The sequence below is a fragment of the Strongylocentrotus purpuratus genome, unplaced genomic scaffold, assembly GCF_000002235.5.
Source record: "Strongylocentrotus purpuratus isolate Spur 01 unplaced genomic scaffold, Spur_5.0 spur5_scaffold_3, whole genome shotgun sequence".
Taxonomy (NCBI): Eukaryota; Metazoa; Echinodermata; class Echinoidea; order Camarodonta; family Strongylocentrotidae; genus Strongylocentrotus; species Strongylocentrotus purpuratus.
In genome coordinates, this window is record NW_022145609.1 from 30156651 (window position 1) to 30178061 (window position 21411).

Below are 21411 nucleotides of genomic sequence, written 5' to 3' on the forward strand. Positions count from 1 at the left end.
AATCAAATCAAATCAAATTCATCCATCCATCCATCTATCCATCCATTCATTAATTCATTCATTATTTCCTTCCTTCACTCATTCGTTCATTCTTTCATTCATTCAGCTATTCACTTATCCATTCATTGAAATGAAACAAGTTCGAAACATCCTTTCATCAATAAAACACCAAATAAATCCATTACTTGACCGATCATATCAAAGCCATTACCATGCAATAGCAGAAAGTATAACTAATCTTTTCGGAATACTCTCACTTAACCCCATTTTTCTTATTTTCCTCGATATTTGCTTCCATTTTGCGTATTTTCTAAAATATCCTATTATTGATTATACGAATGAAACTGAATTATTATTTTTGTACATTGATTTCTTTATTATTTTTGTGTATTTGTTTTGCAAGTTCTTTCTAATTTTTACAAAAATGAAAAAGTGGTATTCAAGAGAGCATCTTTTGCTGACTTTTAGAAGGGTTTTATCTTTCATGAAGCTCTTGCAAGTATTATCATTGAACTATACCTATGGAATCGAAATTTAAAAAATTCAGGTTAAAACCCCTAAATTAGTCCACCGATCGTGCCGCTTCAGCTCTGATACAGTAGACGAATGTCTTCCCGTGAAATCTAATAAAATTATTTCAATCGTTTATCATTCAGAAGTTTTTTTTTCTCGTTTTTAATTCGGTTAAAGACTATTTCAAGAAGTTGTACAAAACGAAATTGACAACAAATCGATGGGCTATAAGTTAATGTAAGTATAACCTTCGTTCACTTTTATGAATAAATTATGGACGCACATAGCAATCAATTTATTCATATTCACACCACACTCCATCCATATATAAAAATTATATTTTTAAAATCCATATTTCAGGTGAATGAGGACAATAAATACATTTTCGATCACTCATTTATGAATTTGTTGACGTTTTCTTTTAATTTTCCAACGACTGAATTTTAGTTTTTGTCAATACAATATGTATACACAGATGAAAATATGCACGTCCTAAGAATCGAATGATAATCGGTTCAACGCATTTTCTTAACAGTTTGTATTTTTCTACTAGTTACAATTAAGCTGATCCTTTTAGTTTGGAGAAATACAACGGTATATCAATATGTACACATATAAATAAATGTCTACGCTTTTATTTCAAATGTCACTTTACTTGACTTGACTTTACTGTATGTACTGACGCTTAAAACAAATATAGTTAGCTACACTTATTGTTCACTCTTAATCTGTTCCTATATCCTCATCAGGGGCGTATCAAGCATAGATTAAAGACTGTGAATGCCCTGTCCCCGTTAAAACTCCAAAGAAGAAGACAAAAAAACCCTGGAAGAGTATTTATACGGCAGGCGAGCCTCCATAAACATTCCGCCCTCCTTCCTCTTATGTTTACTTTAGCACTATCTAGATCCATCCATTGCAATTACATCGTATTCCAGGTTATCATCCATTTAAAAGAAACTCACACAATTTTCAATATTGTCAATTATTGAATACATATTCATACAAGAATGAAGAAAAAAAAGCCGACTGAATACAAAATTGAAATGCTGTTTCATAAAAGAGCTTAAATTTCCTGGTGAAATAATTTTTTATTCTTAATAATTGTTGCCAATTCGCCATACAAGAGTCATTAACCGAAAAATTCTCTAATACATTCAAATTCATATTTATTTATGTTTCTGCCCATTGTGTTTTCGACCAAACTAACATCATTACAACCAAATATAACCACTAGTACTGTGTATGACAGTGTCTATACGAATCTGATATGAATACATTTGTCGTACGTGTAAGTCAGGCAAGCCTCGGGCAAGCTGATGTTCGTCCTGTTAAAGACAACAATGTCGGGTTAGAATTGAGCTTAAACTGTTGTTGAAATTTATCTAAAATATTAGTATTTCAATCAGAAGCGAAAGGTAATATCACACATTTCTATTATTATATAGACGCCCTGTACTGGTCAAAAATTTTATTCAAACAGGATTGTAGCTCACTAAAAAAAGAGTTTACTTATTAGTGCAAGAATCCTTATTATAAACCAATGCAAATGATCATGCTATCACTATCTCATTCATTTCATAATTAATTTCTGCCCCACAAGCATGACGCCCAGAAAACATATTCGCGAACTTATGTTTTAATGCTTGGTTCGTTCAATAAATTGTAATGAAATCAAATTGTTTATGCGTTAAGGAGTTGAGCGATGGTAATTGTCTTCTTTTTGTACAACATTTCAATTTTTCATCGACGCAAGATTATGAGAATCTATGATCCGTTTCCATGGATACGAATGTATTCTTGATGATTTCGTTATTCTTCATATGATTACAACATCGCTAATAGCCATCGTACAAATTAAATCCACATTTCATAAATCAAGTTCAATCAGGATACGTTTTAAAACAGCTAGACAAAACTGGCAAAATGGCGATGAGCAGAGAGAGAGAGAGAGAGAGAGAGGAATAGTCCACAGATGGCACAAAGCTTCAAAAAGTATGCGTAGTGTGAATGTTCTCCAACTTCCACTTGAAAGAAGCATCGAAATTTGGAGTTTCTTTCTTAACATACTTCTGCTTTTGAATAGTTCCATTATCTTTGAAGAAAATACCAACAGCATTAAATCCAGACGACACTCTCATTAAAGCAGTCAGAGTACTCGAAATGTTAGAAACGATGTCCGTCTAGATGTTCACTTCAAAAGCTCCCGACGTCAAGGAAACTATAGTCGTAGTCACTAAGGTAGGCCAAGTATGAAGAGTTAATTGCTTTTTCATTCCTGCTCATTTGTGTTCCAAAAGTATCATGATCATACATCTAAGAGCCGTTCTTTGAAGGAGTACATCTTCCCGAAAGTTCCGCGAATTTCAGCTGACATTGGTGGAGAGTTATTGAAGATCTCTGCGATGAAAGAAAAAAGAAGAAAGATAATGAAAAGAAATTAGTTTTAATCATATAGATACACTTTACAACATAGAAACCAACAAAGCAAATATGAATATTAGATAAATAGATAAGGCAATGTAAGTAAAGTAGATATAGGAATTCATGGTCTAATGGATGAAATGATGCGATCTCGAGGTCCTAACTATCATGTTTATAATCACACTTAAGTTAGGAAATCTATTTAACGTACATGTATAAGATGCTTCTTTAAGAGTATAACCATCAAAATATACTAATTTCAATTCATGCATAAGATTATCAAACTTACATACGGGTAAGGAGAATGCTTACTATTTCTACATTTTTCAATAAAGGTATATAAGAGTTTTTGTTATAATATGATAACATCATTGTTTCCAATCAGATATTACAACGAGTTCCTAAATATACAGTTAGCTAAATCATCATTTTGATACGAGTAAGAGTGTGTTAATTAAATACCAAACTGCTCGCAACAAAAAACTTAAAATTAATATCTTTCTTATCAATGTTATCATGTTACGAAATAAACAGTTATGTGAACAATTTTTTAAAGCACCAGGATCTTGCTATAACCCCATGGTTATATTTCTCCTTTTAAATAATGACGATTATGTAGTAGAAAATGATATATTTCAATATGTTATATTTTTTCTTCCTAATAACTTTTTACTTTATCATTTTGAACAACAAAAGCAGCAAGGAATGTGATAGATGTAAAATCTATGATCTGAAATTCTTATTAAAAATTTAACAATACAATTATTATCAAACATTGCTATTGTACTTCAACCATGAAAAACATAATTAAAAAAGTATTCACATTGTATCAAATGGCCTGAATAAGAATAAAGTTGGATAAATTCATAGGAGATTTTTTAATATTTTTATCGGGAACATTCTCTTTTTTTAAGTGAAGTTCAGAAGTCACGAGTATGGTCACATAACTTCAACATCAACTGGAAAGGGGCAATCACGTCATAATATGCGTGAATTCTCACTTGAATTACCACCGATTCGATTATTTAGATTAGATTGTTTAAAAGGAAACTATAAACGGAGATATTTAGAGAATAGGATCCGCGCAGAGAGGGAAAACGTAAGGTTTTCTTGCATGAGGCATTTTGATTTGTTGAGGCAACCTGTGTCATTGTGGCACTGAACCTTATAAAACAAATTAAATCTTGGGGAAACTGTTTAGCACTAAACGCTCCAAACATCCCATCTATTATCAAATAAAGCATGAATCACATCAGTGGATGTGGTCTTTTCTGTCTCTATGTCCAAGTTTATCGAGAAATACTTCGAGTCAATCGCACAATTTCGCGCATTTTCGAGCTACAAGCAAGTCAGCAACACTTTGATTCAGATGAACAAGATGTTAATCAAATCACAAATGCTCGTCCTTCGCTCTCCAACAAATAAACTCTTTCAGTCTTCCCAATGTATTCCTACATTTGATTCTAAAGGATATAACGGACCTTTGCGCTACGAGTGGGTTAAGCGATTTTTCAATATGCACTGCAAGAAGTTAAACAGTCAAAAGGTGTAACAATTGAATCATACATTTGCCTGATTTTTTGTGGAACTAATTTTCTAGAGAAAGCAAATGAACCCCATGTCGTATTTATTTGTCGCATGGTGGCCATTTTCACTATCAATGTACCACCCGACTTCGTTTACGCCAATTTCATTTCTCTTTTATGTACTTCTCCCCGTTCCCACAAAATATTGACTGTAATTGCTGCATTTTGACAGGTACAGTATAGATTTTGAAATGGTTATTACCATGAATTGCTTCTATTTCCATCTTTTAACGTTAGGTTATACTTTCCCCTTTAGAGACGTCAAATACCATCGGGGCCGTTCCTTCATTTTATCTTATTCGAAGCTATTGTATTAGGATAATATCCCCCAATATACAATTTATGGAATTTGATTAATCAAAATAAGGGGCAGTCATGGATATTTTTGAGAAAATTCACGAAGGACGTAGAAGAGAAAATGTATTACATTAGAGATATTTTACGAATTGAATTTTTCAATAGATTCTTGACAGACAAAACGTGGTTTGACATGAATAGTGAACAAGATGAATTCCTTCCACGAGTGCATTTAGTAACTTTCTTGATTTATATCCAGAGATATTCGAAACCAAAGATAAAAAGATGGAAAGGGGGAACGGCCTTACATCCGTGTTTCACCTGAACTCGTGACCTGCTTCTCCATGTTCTTTACCAAGAAAGTTTTCATTGTTTAACTAAATTTCAAATTTTGAAAATGATGCCAGTAGGAACAAGAAATTGATTCAGTTGAGATCTTAAAGAGATAATAATGGGATATTTCCTGTTGTACAATTCTTAGTGTTGACAATTCTACTAACGAAGCGAGAGTAGGTGTGTTAAGAAAAAGGATGAGGATAATAATGATGATGATGATGAAAATAATAATGATATTGATGATGATGATTTTAATAGTGATGATGATGATAATGATGAGGAAGATAATGATGATGATGATGATATTGATGATGATGATGATGATGATGAGAATAATGATGAGGATGATAACGATGATGATATTGATGAAAATGATGATGCTGATGATTGTTCATGATATGCGGCATGCGGCATGTGAGATCTTTCGACAAATCATGAATCACTGCTGTCCCCCGAAATGTTAAGATTACAGGCCCTTTTGTTCTCTGGCATGTATTTTCAACAAATTGTTGACAGATTTGGCGTACACTCTATTCGAAAATGGCTCTAACGACACCCCTGTATCATCACTATTATGGATGCTTACCATGGACTTCCTCCTCCGAAAGCACCGTTGGGTCTGGTGTTGTCTTTCCTCGGCCCTCCCATGATACCATTGAAGTGGCACTCTGCTGGTTGTTGGACACCAAAAGCCGCTGGGATCATTGCAGAGGTGTAGGGGTTCCAGAACGTGATTCCACGGGGATATGACGGGTATGCTAGCCTCATGGGAGGTAGCCCAGCATGTGTAACCGGTGGCTGAATCAGAGTCTTATCATGAGAAGCAGTAAGGGGAGAGAAAGCCGACTTGAGTCCTGCGGTACATACAGGGGTTGTAGACAAGTACGGGCGATGTGCAATGCAGGGTGGCTCGGCCACCGACGGTACGGTGGTTGCCGTCGTCGGGTACGTGACAGAGTCTGTGGTCAATGCCGTTGACGGCGTCGACGACGTTGACGAAGAAGCTGATACTTCGCGTTGGCAATTGAGAAGTTGTTCGATGGCCTGCACGACATCGCCGTCGCAGCCTTGGAGCATGAGTTCAAGAACGGCTCGCTTCTGCGTCGGGAACAACCGACAAAGTACTTCAATGGGCGGTCGCTGGCCCTTCCCACCGCCAAGTCCAGACTGTCCAGCGAAGCTCAAGCTCGACGCAAGGGCTGCGGCAGCTGACGCAGTGGTTGACGGCTGCTGTTGCATGAACCCAAGCCTCCTTGCCTCGCTATGCTCAAAGTCGAGTCCAGACCCTGGTTGAATCATACCAAACCCTGGTGTCCTGATGACTTCACTCTGCTCTGCGGACTCTATCCTAGGAGATGCCACCGGTGATAGTGACTTGGTAGGAGACATGGTGCCTGCACTGACGCTACGTGGACTCCTTGTGTCTGGTGATGAGACCCGAGGATCTTGATTAGGTAAGCTGGTTGGACTGTGGGGTGGGGCAGGGTTAGCTGACGGCGGACTGGCTGGAGCACGGATGATCTCTAGACGAGCTCTCTTCTGATCCGCACCACCTCCTGTACACACACAAAATATAAACAAAACATTTAATGAACTTTGTGAATAAGTACAGTTATTGTTTATTTTTAAACATAAACAAAACAAATGAAATTCTCATAATGCGGTGCTGATATATAATATATAAAATGATTCGATACAGTGTTGCGAAACCAGTCGGTGAGCTACTCGTTGTTGAAGTAAATATAGTTTTCGTTGATAGATTGTACTACGTCATTATAAATAAATTTCTTGCATCTTGTAGTAATCCTTTATCCTTTATCCTTATTTCTTCCCATAATACATCGACGATAACAATAAGTTCAATACATGAAAAGTTATTGTCAATATCTTAATAATATGAAAACATACGGTTTCACGAAAGCTGTAAGTGCCAGAGACGGTGTTGCTCTTCTCTTTTCAAATTTATTATGACGTTTTAGTGTTTCTATTGTGAAATGTAATTTTTAATTCTGTTATACTTCCTTCGGTATTTGAGCTAAAGTAGCCTCCAGGTTGGCAAAGACTTGAAACAAAGAGCTAGGACTTCATATAAACTGACAATTTCATACATTTGTTTTTACTTCAAACGCAGATATCCACAGGCGAAGCAAAAATCTAATTTCCATCGTTTGATAATTAGGTTATTCCTTGTCATGCTTGTCGGCCTGTTGGCTTTGGCTTGTAAATTGACGCTTCTTCAGACTCAATAGAAACACTGTCTTTTCTTCAATGTAATAAAATGCTGGAACTGTTTTGTTGTCAGTGAATGACTTTGTGATTTATGTATTTGCTTGTTTGGGTACGATGACAGAAGTTAAAATGTTACTATTCTCTACATTAATTTTGCATGAGTATGCTAAAGCTTTAAATATCAATGCAATCCGTAAATCGTGTTTGTAATATGAACAATATACGTGATATAAGGCTGCCTAAAACAGAGCGGAGAAATAACACAAATTGTAATCATTAAATAAAAAAATTAAAGCTTTTATCATTAGTCTATTGACAATTATGATGAATGACGATACTTAACAAAGCGGAGTGAAAAACGATTTCAATTAATACTCGGAATTCATGAAAAGCTGTTATGCCGACATCATTACCAACCTCTCGATAAGATTGCTCGGATTAGTAAAATAAAAAAAATGATGGATTCATTCAAGACATCTGTTAATGTTAAGTCAAGGTGGTCAATGTTAATTTGTACACAAAACTATTTTTCCATCAGCAAACAATTTACAAGTCGCCGTTAATATTAACATGAAGTCACTCAATGCATTCATCTCGAATAAAAATACGGGTGAGTACACATTGTATAGGAAAAGAATGAAAAGCAACTTCTTGGACGGACGGTCTTGTTTTCACTTAATTTCATCGTCATAGAAGACTCGTTTTTCATTGTAACATATTGATCATTGAAATGGATCTTGGTCGTACGAGCACGTGACAAGACAGAGAGCGGTATGTTTGAACCATGATGCCCGACATAAGGCTATGTCCTTTTTTGCTTACACATCAAAGAAGAAGGATTATACTTTCTTTGTGTACGAGCGTAAGCAATCTCTCCTATTTACGTGGGAAGCACACAGTCGCAACTGGAAGAGTTGATAAAGAAGTGAATGTTTCCCAGTGTTTTGACGGTTATTATTCCTCTGTTATGTGACATTGTTTGTTGATATCAAAATGTCGGCATCTCTTGGTTCTCTTGCCAGGCGTGTCTCGGGCGAAGTAGACCTAGCAGCTGTCGAGCCACTGCCTCATTGTCCATTTCACCCGGGGAGCTACGGGAGCCTTTCCGCTTAGGATGGTGGTACGCGGACGAGCACAGCACGACCGCCTAACCCTCTCACACCTATTTGTCATATTCTAGTCTAAATCCTTCTTTGACTTCCTATTTTTCCAGTTTGAAAAGCCTCTTTTTCTTACTATTCTTTTGATATATTTACTCTTACTATTCGAAGATATCAATAGACCTATAGTTAGGATGTTCGGAAGAAAATTGTAGCAAGTCTTAACAGATTTTATTCGGCATGTTTTAGTAAACTAGTAAAACCTTCTTGAAAAAGGAATGGATTATGCATTTTATTAATATTTTCGATCTCGACAAAATTATATGACAGGAGATCTCTGATTATATTTTTGTTTGTTTAACCTGACTGCTAAGAAAGCATGTGTATGCGGGGGACTTGGTAATGAGTAATAATGCTTTACCGAAGAGAACCAGCGCATCGACTTGGTTTCGAACCCCTCGGTTCGAAACCAAGTTAAAAGAAAGAAAAAAAAGTAACATATTTGTAAAATAATGTTCTAAATTTGTAAAATAACGTCCGGTTACGAGACCACTGTTCTACCACTGAGCCATGATTATTACAGATTTACAGTCGATTCACTTATATTATTTATAGATTTTATTATCCTGATAAATTAAGCTTTATTAATCATAAGCCTATAATTCTTCGTTCAATATATGAACGTAATAGGGAGTCTCTAGTTCAAACTTTTCAGTGGAAAAACAAAACAGTGAAATAAACTGACCTACTGTAATAATCACATGAGAAAAACGCCTTTTTTCAATTACGGAATATCAACGCTATTATAATTCAATTTGTCGTAACATAATCACGAGGAATATCAAATTGTCTCTATCATCAAAGACAATTCAAATACAACCATTAATATGAACGAACTTTCAAATCTGTTTCTCCGATAAAGTTGAAATAGTCTTTTGACAAACTTTTATGAGCACTATAATCTGCAAAGGGTTTGTATGTTTCTCGCTTTGTATGCACCCTGTCATACGACGACTCTAGACGTGTAAGAGGTACAGCCAGCCAGCGAAGAACAATCGTAATATTTTTCAATTTCTATTTCCCCCTTTTCTGCACTGACTGTCAGAAGCCAAATCACCGTGAAAACAACCCTTTCTCGAAAATGAAATGGGGAAGAGAATATGTGTCATCTTGAATCGAATACAATAATTGAAAATTGAATTGAGGACGTGCGAAGTTCACAATGTGTAAAATGTGAAACTGTGCTATAAGAGTCTGATTCATACAATATGGCACGCATCAGTTATCTTCCCATCTCCCCCTTTATTTTCTTCAATATCATATTGAGGTCCTTATTCAGTTTTTAAAGATCACGAGTTCACTAAAAGGGGGCCAGGCGCCACTTAACCAAATTCACATCAGCATTCATACGCAAGTTTGGTAACAAAGCCATTATGCCAGAACAAATATCAACTAACAAACTTGATTTTCCGGTATATTATATGGAAAACAGAATCATGTGAGTTGTAAATCTGAAATTCACATGATTTCGATTAAAAAAATATGTATCAGTACTATTAACTCCAATTTATTGTTATTTGTGATTATTTTCATTTTTTATTATTGAAAAGAGTCGGCAGACGTCTGAATGTTAACATTTTGTTTTTCATTTTTATATGAGGCCTATATTTGTTTTTAACATTAAGTATGATCATGCATACGGATTTGATTTTGTTTGATTACAGAATAGTTATCGAACGGAATTATTAATGAGAATACAAATTGAGACTCCAGTTTCATTTCTTATTCGCTGATGGGATACGTTATTTTTTACACTGTCGGAGAGACAGAGAGAAAAGGTGTATGTGCGTGTGCTTGTGTGCGTGTGTGAAAGAGAGAAACAGCGAGATGGGATAGAGAGAGAGAGAGAGAGAGAGGGTGTAATTGTGTGCGTGCGTGTGTGTGTGCGTGCGTGAGAGTGTGCGTGATACATATATATATATATATATATATATATATATATATATATAGGGAGAGAGAAAGAGAGAGAGAGAGAGAAACACAGAGATGGAAGAGAGAGAGGGTGTAATTGTGTGTGTATGTGTGTGTGAGAGAGAGTGTGTGAGATATATATATATATATAGAGAGAGAGAGAGAGAGAGAGAGAGAGAGAGAGAGAGAGAGAGAGAAAGAAAGAAAGAAAAGAAAGAGAAAGAAAGAGAAAGAAAGAGAAAGAAAGAGAAAGAAAGAGAAAGAAAGAGAAAGAAAGAAAGAAAGAAACAATCAAGATGTAGAAACAAGATGCTGCTCGTCTGATTGATTGATTTGATATACACCGATATGCGGGTTAAAATATTTGAAAAACATTGGAATTGTCTAGAAACGAAAAAGCATGCATGCCGGTGTTAGATTTTATGGATGTATATAACTGACGACCGAACGACAAGGCGGGAAAAGATAATGGATTTCGTCCTTGGTCGAACACATCACGGATCATCACCTATGAGACTGCACCAAACGGATAGTTATGAATCAATAAATTAAAAAAATGAAATCCTCTTGTCAGCTGACCAGTGACGGTGGGAAGCCGAAATATTTTAAAGGATTTTCAGAGATTTTGTTCAGAGGGATTTGACAGGTTTAGTGTTTGTGGTCATTCTGGTCGAGGCAGGGATTCTGGAGGTCAAGTTCCATCTTGTATTTTCAGGTTTTTCCTTTCCTTCATGACGAGGAGTGAAGAAAGGTGTGAAAAGAGAACGAGCCTCGACCTAATAAGACTACAACCAAGATGCCAATCTAGACAAGTGAAGATAGCTAGCTATCAGTGCCATCATAACTCACCATGTCACCTCCTCTGTAATCTAATCAATTGACTTAAATGCGATTTAATCCTCTCCCATATATCGATATGACGTGCAATAGGAAAAATCACTCGCCCTTCTTCAAATTGGCAAGTACGCGTAATGTGAGGTAGACGTACATGGCGGATTCGTTGAGGTGAAGTGATCAAATGTGTCGTATTAACATCCCCCTAAAAACGACTCTTCGCAGAGATTTTCTAAACGCATCACTCAAATTGTGTTAAATGGATCAGTTTCTATATTGTGGAAGAAGATTTCGAGAAAAGGGAGTGTAAAAGCGCGGGAGAGAAACGAAGGTGTTGATACTTAACTGCTCCCAGCGGACGGCGGTTCGCTTCTACGCCGACCCGACGCCGCTATCTGAATACCGAGGGACCCGTCTTTGAATCGCTACCGCCCGTATCATCATAAGCGGGGATGTTGTCAAAAGACATTGCATAAACTATCCGTGGAGAAATAAGAGTCCGGTGTTTAACAAACGCCCCTCGCTTTGGGAGATACAAAAACCGTTTAAGCGAGAACAACATTATTCGCCTCAACACCTGGGAAAGGAGTAAAAAGCAAAGCTGACATTATCCGACAAACGCCATGTAATAAGCTTGTTTCCAGGTATCTTCTAGGGATTCTTTACTTCTTGTTTTCACTTCTGACCAACCGTCCTTCCTCTTTCCTTTTTTATTTTGTTTGTTCATATTTTATGCCTCTTGTCTCCATTTTATCTACACCTTAGAAAATTTCTTATCCATTTAAACTTCTGATTTCTTTTATCTTCCTTATTATCTTTTCCTTTTCATAATTTGCATATTGGCACTTCCCCCAAACGGCTTTCAACTTTTGGCGTATTTCTTCTGAAAGATTCAAATGATGGAATCGATCCCTTCTTTTCCCCAATCATCATAATACTTTGTTTCTTTGTTTCTTTCTTTCTCAGACTGAGCTACTAACACGTGTCTCCTACATGATACTTAATTTTCATGTTTTTCTTTATCTTACAGCTATTTAAACTCGTCAACTCCTTTACATATGCTCTATATCTTCATTAGGAAAATCGATAAGGGTTAATAGTGCTATAAAAAAAAATCGACTAACAGCTACAAAAATACTGGCGCTTTTTATATTGCACTTATTACAGTAAAACACAAAGAATGCAATTGATTGATTTCGGTATTCGGAGTATTCTCCCTTGAATACTCTGATGAGTGCAAGGCGAAAAATGTATTCTCAATTCAAAGCTGTTCTTTAATTATAGAAAGCTCTTTCAATGTTCCTTCAATATTCACCATTGTCGCAAGAACACATCTCATTGACGACTCTTCTATTTGACCTATTTCTAAACATTTTCCAAGTTTTCAGCCTCGTCTTTGTTCTCTCCCATCTCATCCTTTCTCCTCATTCAAGAAGGATTCTTTGTTACCCTCCTGAACTTTGACGAGGAAGGATCCATCCATCTATGAGCACTGGCTGTATCAAGATTCTGATGCGATTTGTCGCAATTTAATTAGATGGCAATCGGAGCATATGATACGCCGTCCCGAGCGGCCTAGCTGCTGGGAGCAGAGGCATCAAGATGGTTGACGGCGGCTTGAGATAATGTTAGATCATAGAGTTCAAAGGATAATAACGTGCCAGTGGACTTGTTTATTACGTATATTCAAGCCAAGGGAATAGGGAGATATCGAGAATGGGTGTCGCATGGAAGGTTAACTGAAGTTCGCTCAGCATCTATACTTGGAAGTTCACAAACTTTTAAACTACATAACCTTGAAACAATCAAATTACGCATGGTATTCAACATTGAAGAGTTATTATGCACCTCAAAATAAAGAATTAAACACTCAAACTAATTGATGGTAAAGAGCCGGAGCTGCAAAATCAAACAAGATGTATTTATTAAACCCATAATTTTGCAAAATAGTTAGGAATATAATAGCCTACACAATAATCCGATAACTATTATGTAAACGAATTTATAAAGTAGAGTTTGCTTCATAGCATGAGAATTGCCTTGACAGTGTTACTTTCAAATATATAACATTGAATGAAATTTGAATAGTAGGAAATTTCAGTTAAAAACATATGACAGATATTCACGGGACGCCATTTACTGCAAAGCGAGATGTCACTAAAATCACGGCACTGGGAATACTTTCACTTTGAGTGAGGTAGAGACGAAGTTTAAAGACGAAGTTTGTTATAGGCAATGCTATCACACTTACTAAGTAATGGTAGCTACCCAGCCTTTCACTTTTTTCTTCTCCATATTCACTATTGATTACTAATTAGTATGTTGTTATATAGTGTGATGAAAATGTGGTATTGTGAAATGTGAATAAATACAATATAATTTAACGAAGGAGCGTCTTCTAATCGACTATTTTTACCATGTTATTGGCTGAAGTCACAATCATAGTAGCGACAGACGTTATCTCTTAACCCATTGCCTACGGGAAGCTGGTGGCTCCTGTATTAAAGCCTATGGGAATGAGATAATTCAGTGGTCAATAGGTTAAGCCCGTTGCACACGAGGCGTTAATAGGGACTTTTAGAATTGCGTGGACTGATACGTGTGACGTTAATTGAAGGCAGTGCATTAAAAGGACGTCGATCGTAGCAATCCCCATTGTCTTCGTGTGAATCTAAAAGTCCCTAATGACTGACGTACGACTGCGTGAGGGTATGACGCAGTTCCTCTCAGGAGAGAGTGGCACCGTCAAAAATGTGACTGGGAAATAAACACAGCAAACAATGGGTTGAATTGTTGACGCATGCGCTAATTGCCTTTAAAGGTTTATCACCGAAGTCAATAACGCAGTAGACGTATTCACTGAGTTATGTAATATAAATATTTTTAACGAAAGTTTCTTTTGACGACTGAAAAGCTAGCCATAGGCTTGCCCGATATGGCAACAGCCAATGTACTGTATGGAAAATGAATTCTATTTCTAGAGATGCAATTTTGCATAGCAGGTGGTACAAATAGTTGGTATACCAGGGGGTCTTTCACGAAGACTAAGATCGACATTAAGTTGGACTTAACTATGGGAAGCTATTCATGCCACTGGTTGCTTTCACCATTGGTCTCTCAATTATGATCTTTAGATAATATTTTTTCCTTCAAAAATGAACTATCAAAAGATGTAAATTCTGTAGATTTGTGCCCACGGTTTGTACGTCCCTTGAAAGACCAAATGCCAGTAAATGATAAGAGCAAACAGTGGCATGAAAATCCAACTTAAAGTCGATCTTAGTCTTTGTAAAACACTCCCCAGGTCTATTGAAACGACACCTCGTGTGCGCCGGGCATTTAAAATACAGCAACAGGAGAAATAAAAACGAAATTGTAACAAAGTGTTGGCTCTTATTTGGTTGTGTTGACCACGGTGTTGGTAGGAGGGACAATTAAGAATACATCAAAACAGGTATCAACCCTCAGCCGTCGTAACTGATACAGAACGAACAAACAATGATGTCCTCATTATCGGCTTAACAAGGAACCCCTGCACGGCTTGTTTGGACATTCCACGGAACATTAAACTCAACACCTCTACAATAAGGGGTGAAATAAGGGATACCTTGATCAGGAGAGAAGGGGCAGGATGACTGGTATAAGAGGGTCTGCGAATTTTATTTAGGGGGCAAGTGTTGACTGTATATAGCGATAAATACAAGGACTTGATTTCAATGATACTGAAGAAAGCAATAATGTACAAATGTCAAAAAGTGTACTCAACGCACTTAATATCACTTATGATCAGCAATTCCTTCGCAAAAATTAAATCAGAACCGCAAATCTACTGTCCTATTTTTTTAAAACCAAAAACACATTCTTTTTCCATCAATGATTACGAATAAACTCTAGTCACTCTACACTTCTAAAGTGATGAAAACAATGTATTCATAATCATTGAACAACTGCGACCATTGACGTTGACAAATGTCTATTATTTAAAAATGATTGCACAAATAGAATGTTTGTTATTTACTAATTCTGATATCTTATTTAATACACTAGCGAGTAATGATTGATAATTGAATCAATGATAAAAATATGACGATAAAGGAGGAAGGAAGAATACCATGCTACTCTACGAATTGCAGTGTCCTCATTGAACCTGCTTTTCGATTGGCTTGGATCAATAAGCGTGCGACTAATGTTTCGTAACATACGGTAGGTTGTTATCTCGCCTTGTAAGAGCTTGTTTGTAACTCATGCTGGGGGTGTCCTTAACGTCAGGTCACGCAAAACAAGTTTAGCAACCAATACCCAAGATACCTCACTTATTGTTTCAAATGCATCGCCTACCGGTTAATTGTTTCAAGTGTTCTTTTCTCTCGTTAAAAACGTGTTTTATCTTTATCGTATGAAAGTTACTAAGAAAAGTCAAGTTTATATTTTACAGTAAATCAATCATTGTACAAGATAAATGCAGAAATGGCATCAGTTGACGATTCGCATATACGTGAAAATATTGTCTCAATGGTTTCAGAAGCCCAAGTTGCTGTAGTGTGCAAGGTCAGGTTAAATACAAGTTATTATTGAGGTTCGAGAGTTTTCCCATCTCTTTCATTACAAGAGTAAACTTTGTCCTCGAAATAATCTAAAATTTTAATAAGATTTTTTTTTTTGAAGGCCAGTCACCAAGCTACTTTTTAATCTCGGGGTACTTTCTTTTTTTCCTATGTTGTTAGAGATTTTCGGTAACACTAATCATTTTCAAAATAACCTTACTTACTATGTAATCCACAATCTGAGAACATGTTCTTACCGACAGTTTCCTCTCAAAGCTGCAATTGCACTCTGAAGTACCGAATATATTTTGGGAGAGTTTGTTCATCTTAAGACTGGGAGACTAAACACAATTCAGGAGGGATGACATCTCGAGAGGCATCAACTCAAGACTGCCATGGATGAAGGTGGGTACGATGTCATCGTTATTGACAGCAATCGCTTCAAACCAAAGGAACCATTTTTCTTCCACATTTGGGCGCAAGGTGTGGAACAAATATCCTCTTATTTTTCAGTGTCGAGAAGTGTCTTTGAACTTCTCTCTGTTTTTCTCTTGATGCATGGAAGAGAGCTGGAGCTATGAGCTTGAGGCAATAGTTCCTCAAACTTGATAAACAGTATAACTCACCACATAATACTCAACATGTGGTAATGAAAGGAAAAAGCAGAAGAAAATGTTTTAAGGGAGAAACTAGGAAGTAAACAAGCTCCTTCCGCTGAAAATCAGAGAGTTTCATGTGGTTGAAATATTCGATTCATTTTTACAGCAACTGATTTTTGTCGAAGGTTTTGTTCGAAAGGTGACACTGCATGCACATGACAAAACGTTCATCAAAACTGACAACTATCTTGATATCCGTCTTCAAGACGGAGGTTATATTGAAATGCTACACATAGGCTTCCATCACATAAAGCAAACTTAAACTTTTCAAGGCCACGATGTAGGGTTTACTTCTCAAGACTTTCCGAATGGTGCTCTATGTTGATTTTTAAAGATTTTGATTCTTAGTGTGAAATATTCTAAATTCTAAACTTTCAAGACACTCCTGCAGTGGCGCGGTTGTGCGGAATGTTTAACTGAAAACAAAGTTATAATTAATATGGTAATGATGAATTTACGTGATTATTCTGGGGGCAATAACCGAGAAAAGAATGTTACCTATAGTTGACAGGGGAAGAATGGACCAAAAACAACGACAAAAAACAGTCCCTAACTACCAGAATGGCCATGATACATTCCTGATCAGCATTCCTTAGGCGGCGCAAGGATTGAGGGGGTGGGGAGGTATAAGGTGTGACGTTTTCGGATTGAGGATACTCAGGGATATATTATTATTCTATGTATATTTACTCTTCAAAATGTCCTTACTCTTCTCGTCTTACTATACCATAAAGATCTGTTTTCCTTTCTTTTTTGGTAGGGGGGTGGAGGTATAACCTGAGCCCTCATGAAGATATTCCTACATTACTTCAGCTGATCTCCCCAAAACCCCAGAGGCTGCCACAGGTAACGTAAATCCAGACCATCACACTCACAGCAAGAAACTGTATGTAACCATGACATACTCATGAAATATGGTGTGTTGAAAGTAATGCTATTTTCAGGATAGCAAGACAATGGTAGGTAGGACCATCTTGACAGACAATGAAATGAAGAATATATATATATATATATATATATTTATATAAATAATATAATGGCACTGACCGAGCATTTGGACAGTCTCACACCTCACCGCATAACATAATGTGACGTTTGTCCTAATTGGTGTCCTTATTTGATTTTTTAATTTTCGTTCTATTGAAATTATATGGACAGGGATATGGCTTAGCTCTGGCCAGGGGAAGAAATCTTAACGATTTGTTGTTTGATTTGTATTGTATATTATCATATTTTAAAAGGGAAACATGGATCAAAATGACTATCAGTATAAAAGTTATAAGGAATCAGAAAACGACAGATATTTTAAAAAGAAATAACCGTAAACTGTGCGTATCAGACGATAAACAGTTCTATTGGGAATACCTAAGTATGGCTTTTCTGACTTATCCGTGTCTTGAACATCCCAGTTTTTTATCCTCAATCTTGCAAATGTTATCTGATTATAATATTCTTTTTCACTTGACTAAAATCATATTCTTAATCATTTTACACGAAGATATTTCCATAAATAGTCTGATCAGAAATATAGGCCAATGGTAACACTAAGGACTGTACATGTCTCTGTTTAAAGGCTCACATTTTGTCATGTGTTTCATCAAATTATCTCATGAAAGAGAGTAAATGTTGAGGTTTTCAAAACGGGTGATCAGGTATCAAGAGCAGCGTGTTAAGTACCAGTAAAGGGGTGATAGTCACAAAGAACAGAACATCTGCTTCTCAGACTTACAATCGATGGCTTGTATTATTTGTAGAGACGTTCTTTTCCCCTTCCCTTGCCATCTCTCTTTCCAGAAATGGAGCTCCGCAGAGCAGGAACTCCATTGCTTCTCACCTTTCTTCTGGCACAGTCCATGAGTCGGATACGGCACTAGGAAATACCAGTGGACGAGAAAACCAAAGCGGATATGGAAAGAGAGAGATGGATAGTCAAGGAATTCTACGCGAGTTGTCATGGTTGTCTATCTTTATGATGATCATCCTCTGTGAATTCACACTCGGGGGAATTGATCGAAAGAGGATAGGTTGAAACATCAGGAAATAACAGCATCATGCCTTCTACAGGAAGAACACGTGTATTAGACAACAGACACTACAGAAACGCCATCCATAGGTATGTCACTGTGGGTCAAAGTGTTTCTCTGGTGTTGCGCCCTGGTTGCGCCTAACTGAGAAAAGGGCATTTCTGGTTAATGGAACTCAGAAAGGAAACTAGGATCGTTTTGTGACCGCATTGACTATAACCTTTGGTGATAGATCGATGATGTAATAGAGTGGTCAGTGTGAAAATACCGTGTGCTGTCGACATGTTGGTCATAGCATGGACCCTACCACTATCCATGGTCATAGTCTAAGCAGAAAATCTGATCGCTTTGATTAGTGCACCTGCCCATGAAATACGATACACAATGCAAGCATTTGCGATTATCAGAATTGGAAAATGGCGCCATTTTAAGTTTCAGACGAAATTATCCTTCGTAATGAACTACAAAAATTGAGACTCGATAACATATTGAATTAGCTCGCCCTTAATGATTGAGTCCCACGATTAATAATTCTTTCTAAAGAAAATATAGAGTGAATATCTTTCACATAAGACAGTTTTGTGCATTTGGATTGATCAGACATTTCCTCCCTTGCACAAGTATATATAATGTGTGGCCTATAGAAACGACGAGCTACAGTGTTGTCCATGCCTCTTTTGGGGTAAGAAATCCAGTGAAGAGATCTAAGTATCTCAGTTTTCTTACAGCCTACTTTTTCTTCATGAAAGGAATACGGTCTGCAGACGATATATAAACAACCATGTTCCACCAAGTAAGACAAAAACATTCGAGGCATAGGATTACTGAAGACAATGTGTTTTGGGATATATTGAAATAAGTATATTCAGACGTTGATATAAGTTATCACTTTTTTTAAGCGTACCAATCTTAACCATTGAATTTTGAAGGAAACACAACTTGAAGATTTTTTTTTACAAATGTTAACATAATAGCCTTATGTGTAGCAATACAACAAATATATTTCCAAAGGTGGCTGAAAATGTACACGACCCCGCTGCCTTGAACAAGTCAAAATTTATTTTAATCACCCCTTACTGTTTCAATGTTTAATCGCCATGGAAACATAAAACCTGATAAAATTCATCATATATCAGTTGTCTGTCACAGCAACAGAACGAAAAAGTGACAGCGAAAGAAGTATACATACATCCAACCATCGTTTTGCCTATGTCCATCTATGTAGACCTTCATGGTAATGGTATATGAGTTGAGTTTGAGTTTGAGTTGAGTTTGAAGTTTATTATCCCAAACAAAAACCACATCAATATATCAATCAAATGTGAATGGTTAACATTGAAAGGATAAGTGGGACCAATAAATAGCATTTAATGATAATCATGTCTGGTACCACTAACACACAACAGTATCACAGCAATAAATGAAAATATAATGCATAAATATGAAGAACTATTGAATGCATACTTAAGCTACAAACTATTCTACATGTACATCTATATCTGGACTATCAGGCAGTTACAACTGAATAGTTTGAGAGAATATTATAGCAGAAAGACGTGTGAAGGTCACAACAGGAGAGGTGTTAACATTACTGGTGGCATGATACCAAAACGAACCGGAAGTGAACTGGAACTTCTGAAAAGCTCCTTGTATACGCGACCTCGTCACCTGTGTTATTGTATCTCTTCGAATCTTTTCAGTGCCTAGGTTAGAAGCTACACACCATTTCCCCAGCTATTTTCCTCCAAAATCGATGACATTCGATTTTATTTCCGCAATGAAATGATAGAAAAAAAATCTCTCCTTCCTTGAAGAGACACGAGATGATAAAATAGCAGATGGCTGTTCGTCTCCCAGCGGAATTTGTCGGCGTACGACAGCTAGGGGTTGGTAGTGACATTAAGTCTTGCGATTTGTAAGCAGCGCAGGAAATACCCGTGGTTATTGTGCGAAATATAACAGTCTAAAATGGCGACAGATCGATAAAATATATGTCCTTGAGAGTGGATCTCTATAGAAGTGATACCGATTGTATAAGGAGTCTTCATCTAATGAAGATGTATCTCTCTAAAAACTATTTAATATGTGTTAAATGAATAAGAATTGATATTGGAATCATTGTATAGTAGTAATAATGTGGGTTCTTAAAAGAGACAAAACTATAACGAGGAAAATGACGATGATTATGATCATGAAAAGCACAGACGATTATATGTTGAGTTTTAATGATTTGATGGTGGTGAAGGTGTTTTCGAATTGGTATTTTGGTTTCCATTCGTACTTTTACGTTGGTAAATTCATATGAGACATTGACGATTCTTTGACGGTTGTGATAATGATGGAATGATGACTACAAGAGGGAGATGGTGATGACGACTATAATGATAAAGGCAACGATGATTACGATGATAATTTCACTGATGGTGATCAAACGTCAATCGTACAGAAGGTGACGAAGTATAGATCGTCAGACACACATAAAGGGAGAAAGAGAGATAGAGAGAGAGACAGACAGAGAGAAAAATAGCCCTCTAAAAACAACTCACCATGGATGATGGTAAGGTATATATTTAATGGTATTCCGCCTTTGTGGTGTTTATTTTGTGATCATTGTAATCATTTCTTTTGTGTGTGAAGTGAGAAATATCATGAACATCTTAACCGTAATCCTGAACATGATAATAACCTAAGAAGAAAAAATACCAACAAAAAAACAGCTGTGAATGAACAAACGTTTGTAATGAACAAAAATAGGTGAGGAGGTGAGAAAAGGAAAATTAAACAGATAAATAGCTTGAAACGTATAGATCGAAAGGTAAACATTTGTAATGACAGGGATAAAATTGAAAATGAATTATGTTTATACGGCTCTATTTGATTTAATACTAACATTA

General features: G+C 36.5%; 1 protein-coding gene across 1 annotated transcript in view; it reads right to left on the reverse strand.

Annotated features, from left to right (window-relative positions):
• Positions 1-917: 917 nt before the first annotated feature.
• The window catches only part of LOC581867 (doublesex- and mab-3-related transcription factor A2), a 34669-nt gene continuing 14175 nt past the window's right edge, over positions 918-21411 (reverse strand). Inside the window, exons 2-3 of the mRNA XM_781845.5 lie at positions 5743-6712; positions 918-2913 (exon numbers count right to left, since the gene is read on the reverse strand). Of these exons, the coding sequence (XP_786938.3) occupies position 2913; positions 5743-6712 (971 nt within the window). The 3' untranslated portion in view covers positions 918-2912. The remainder of the gene's footprint in view (positions 2914-5742; positions 6713-21411) is intronic.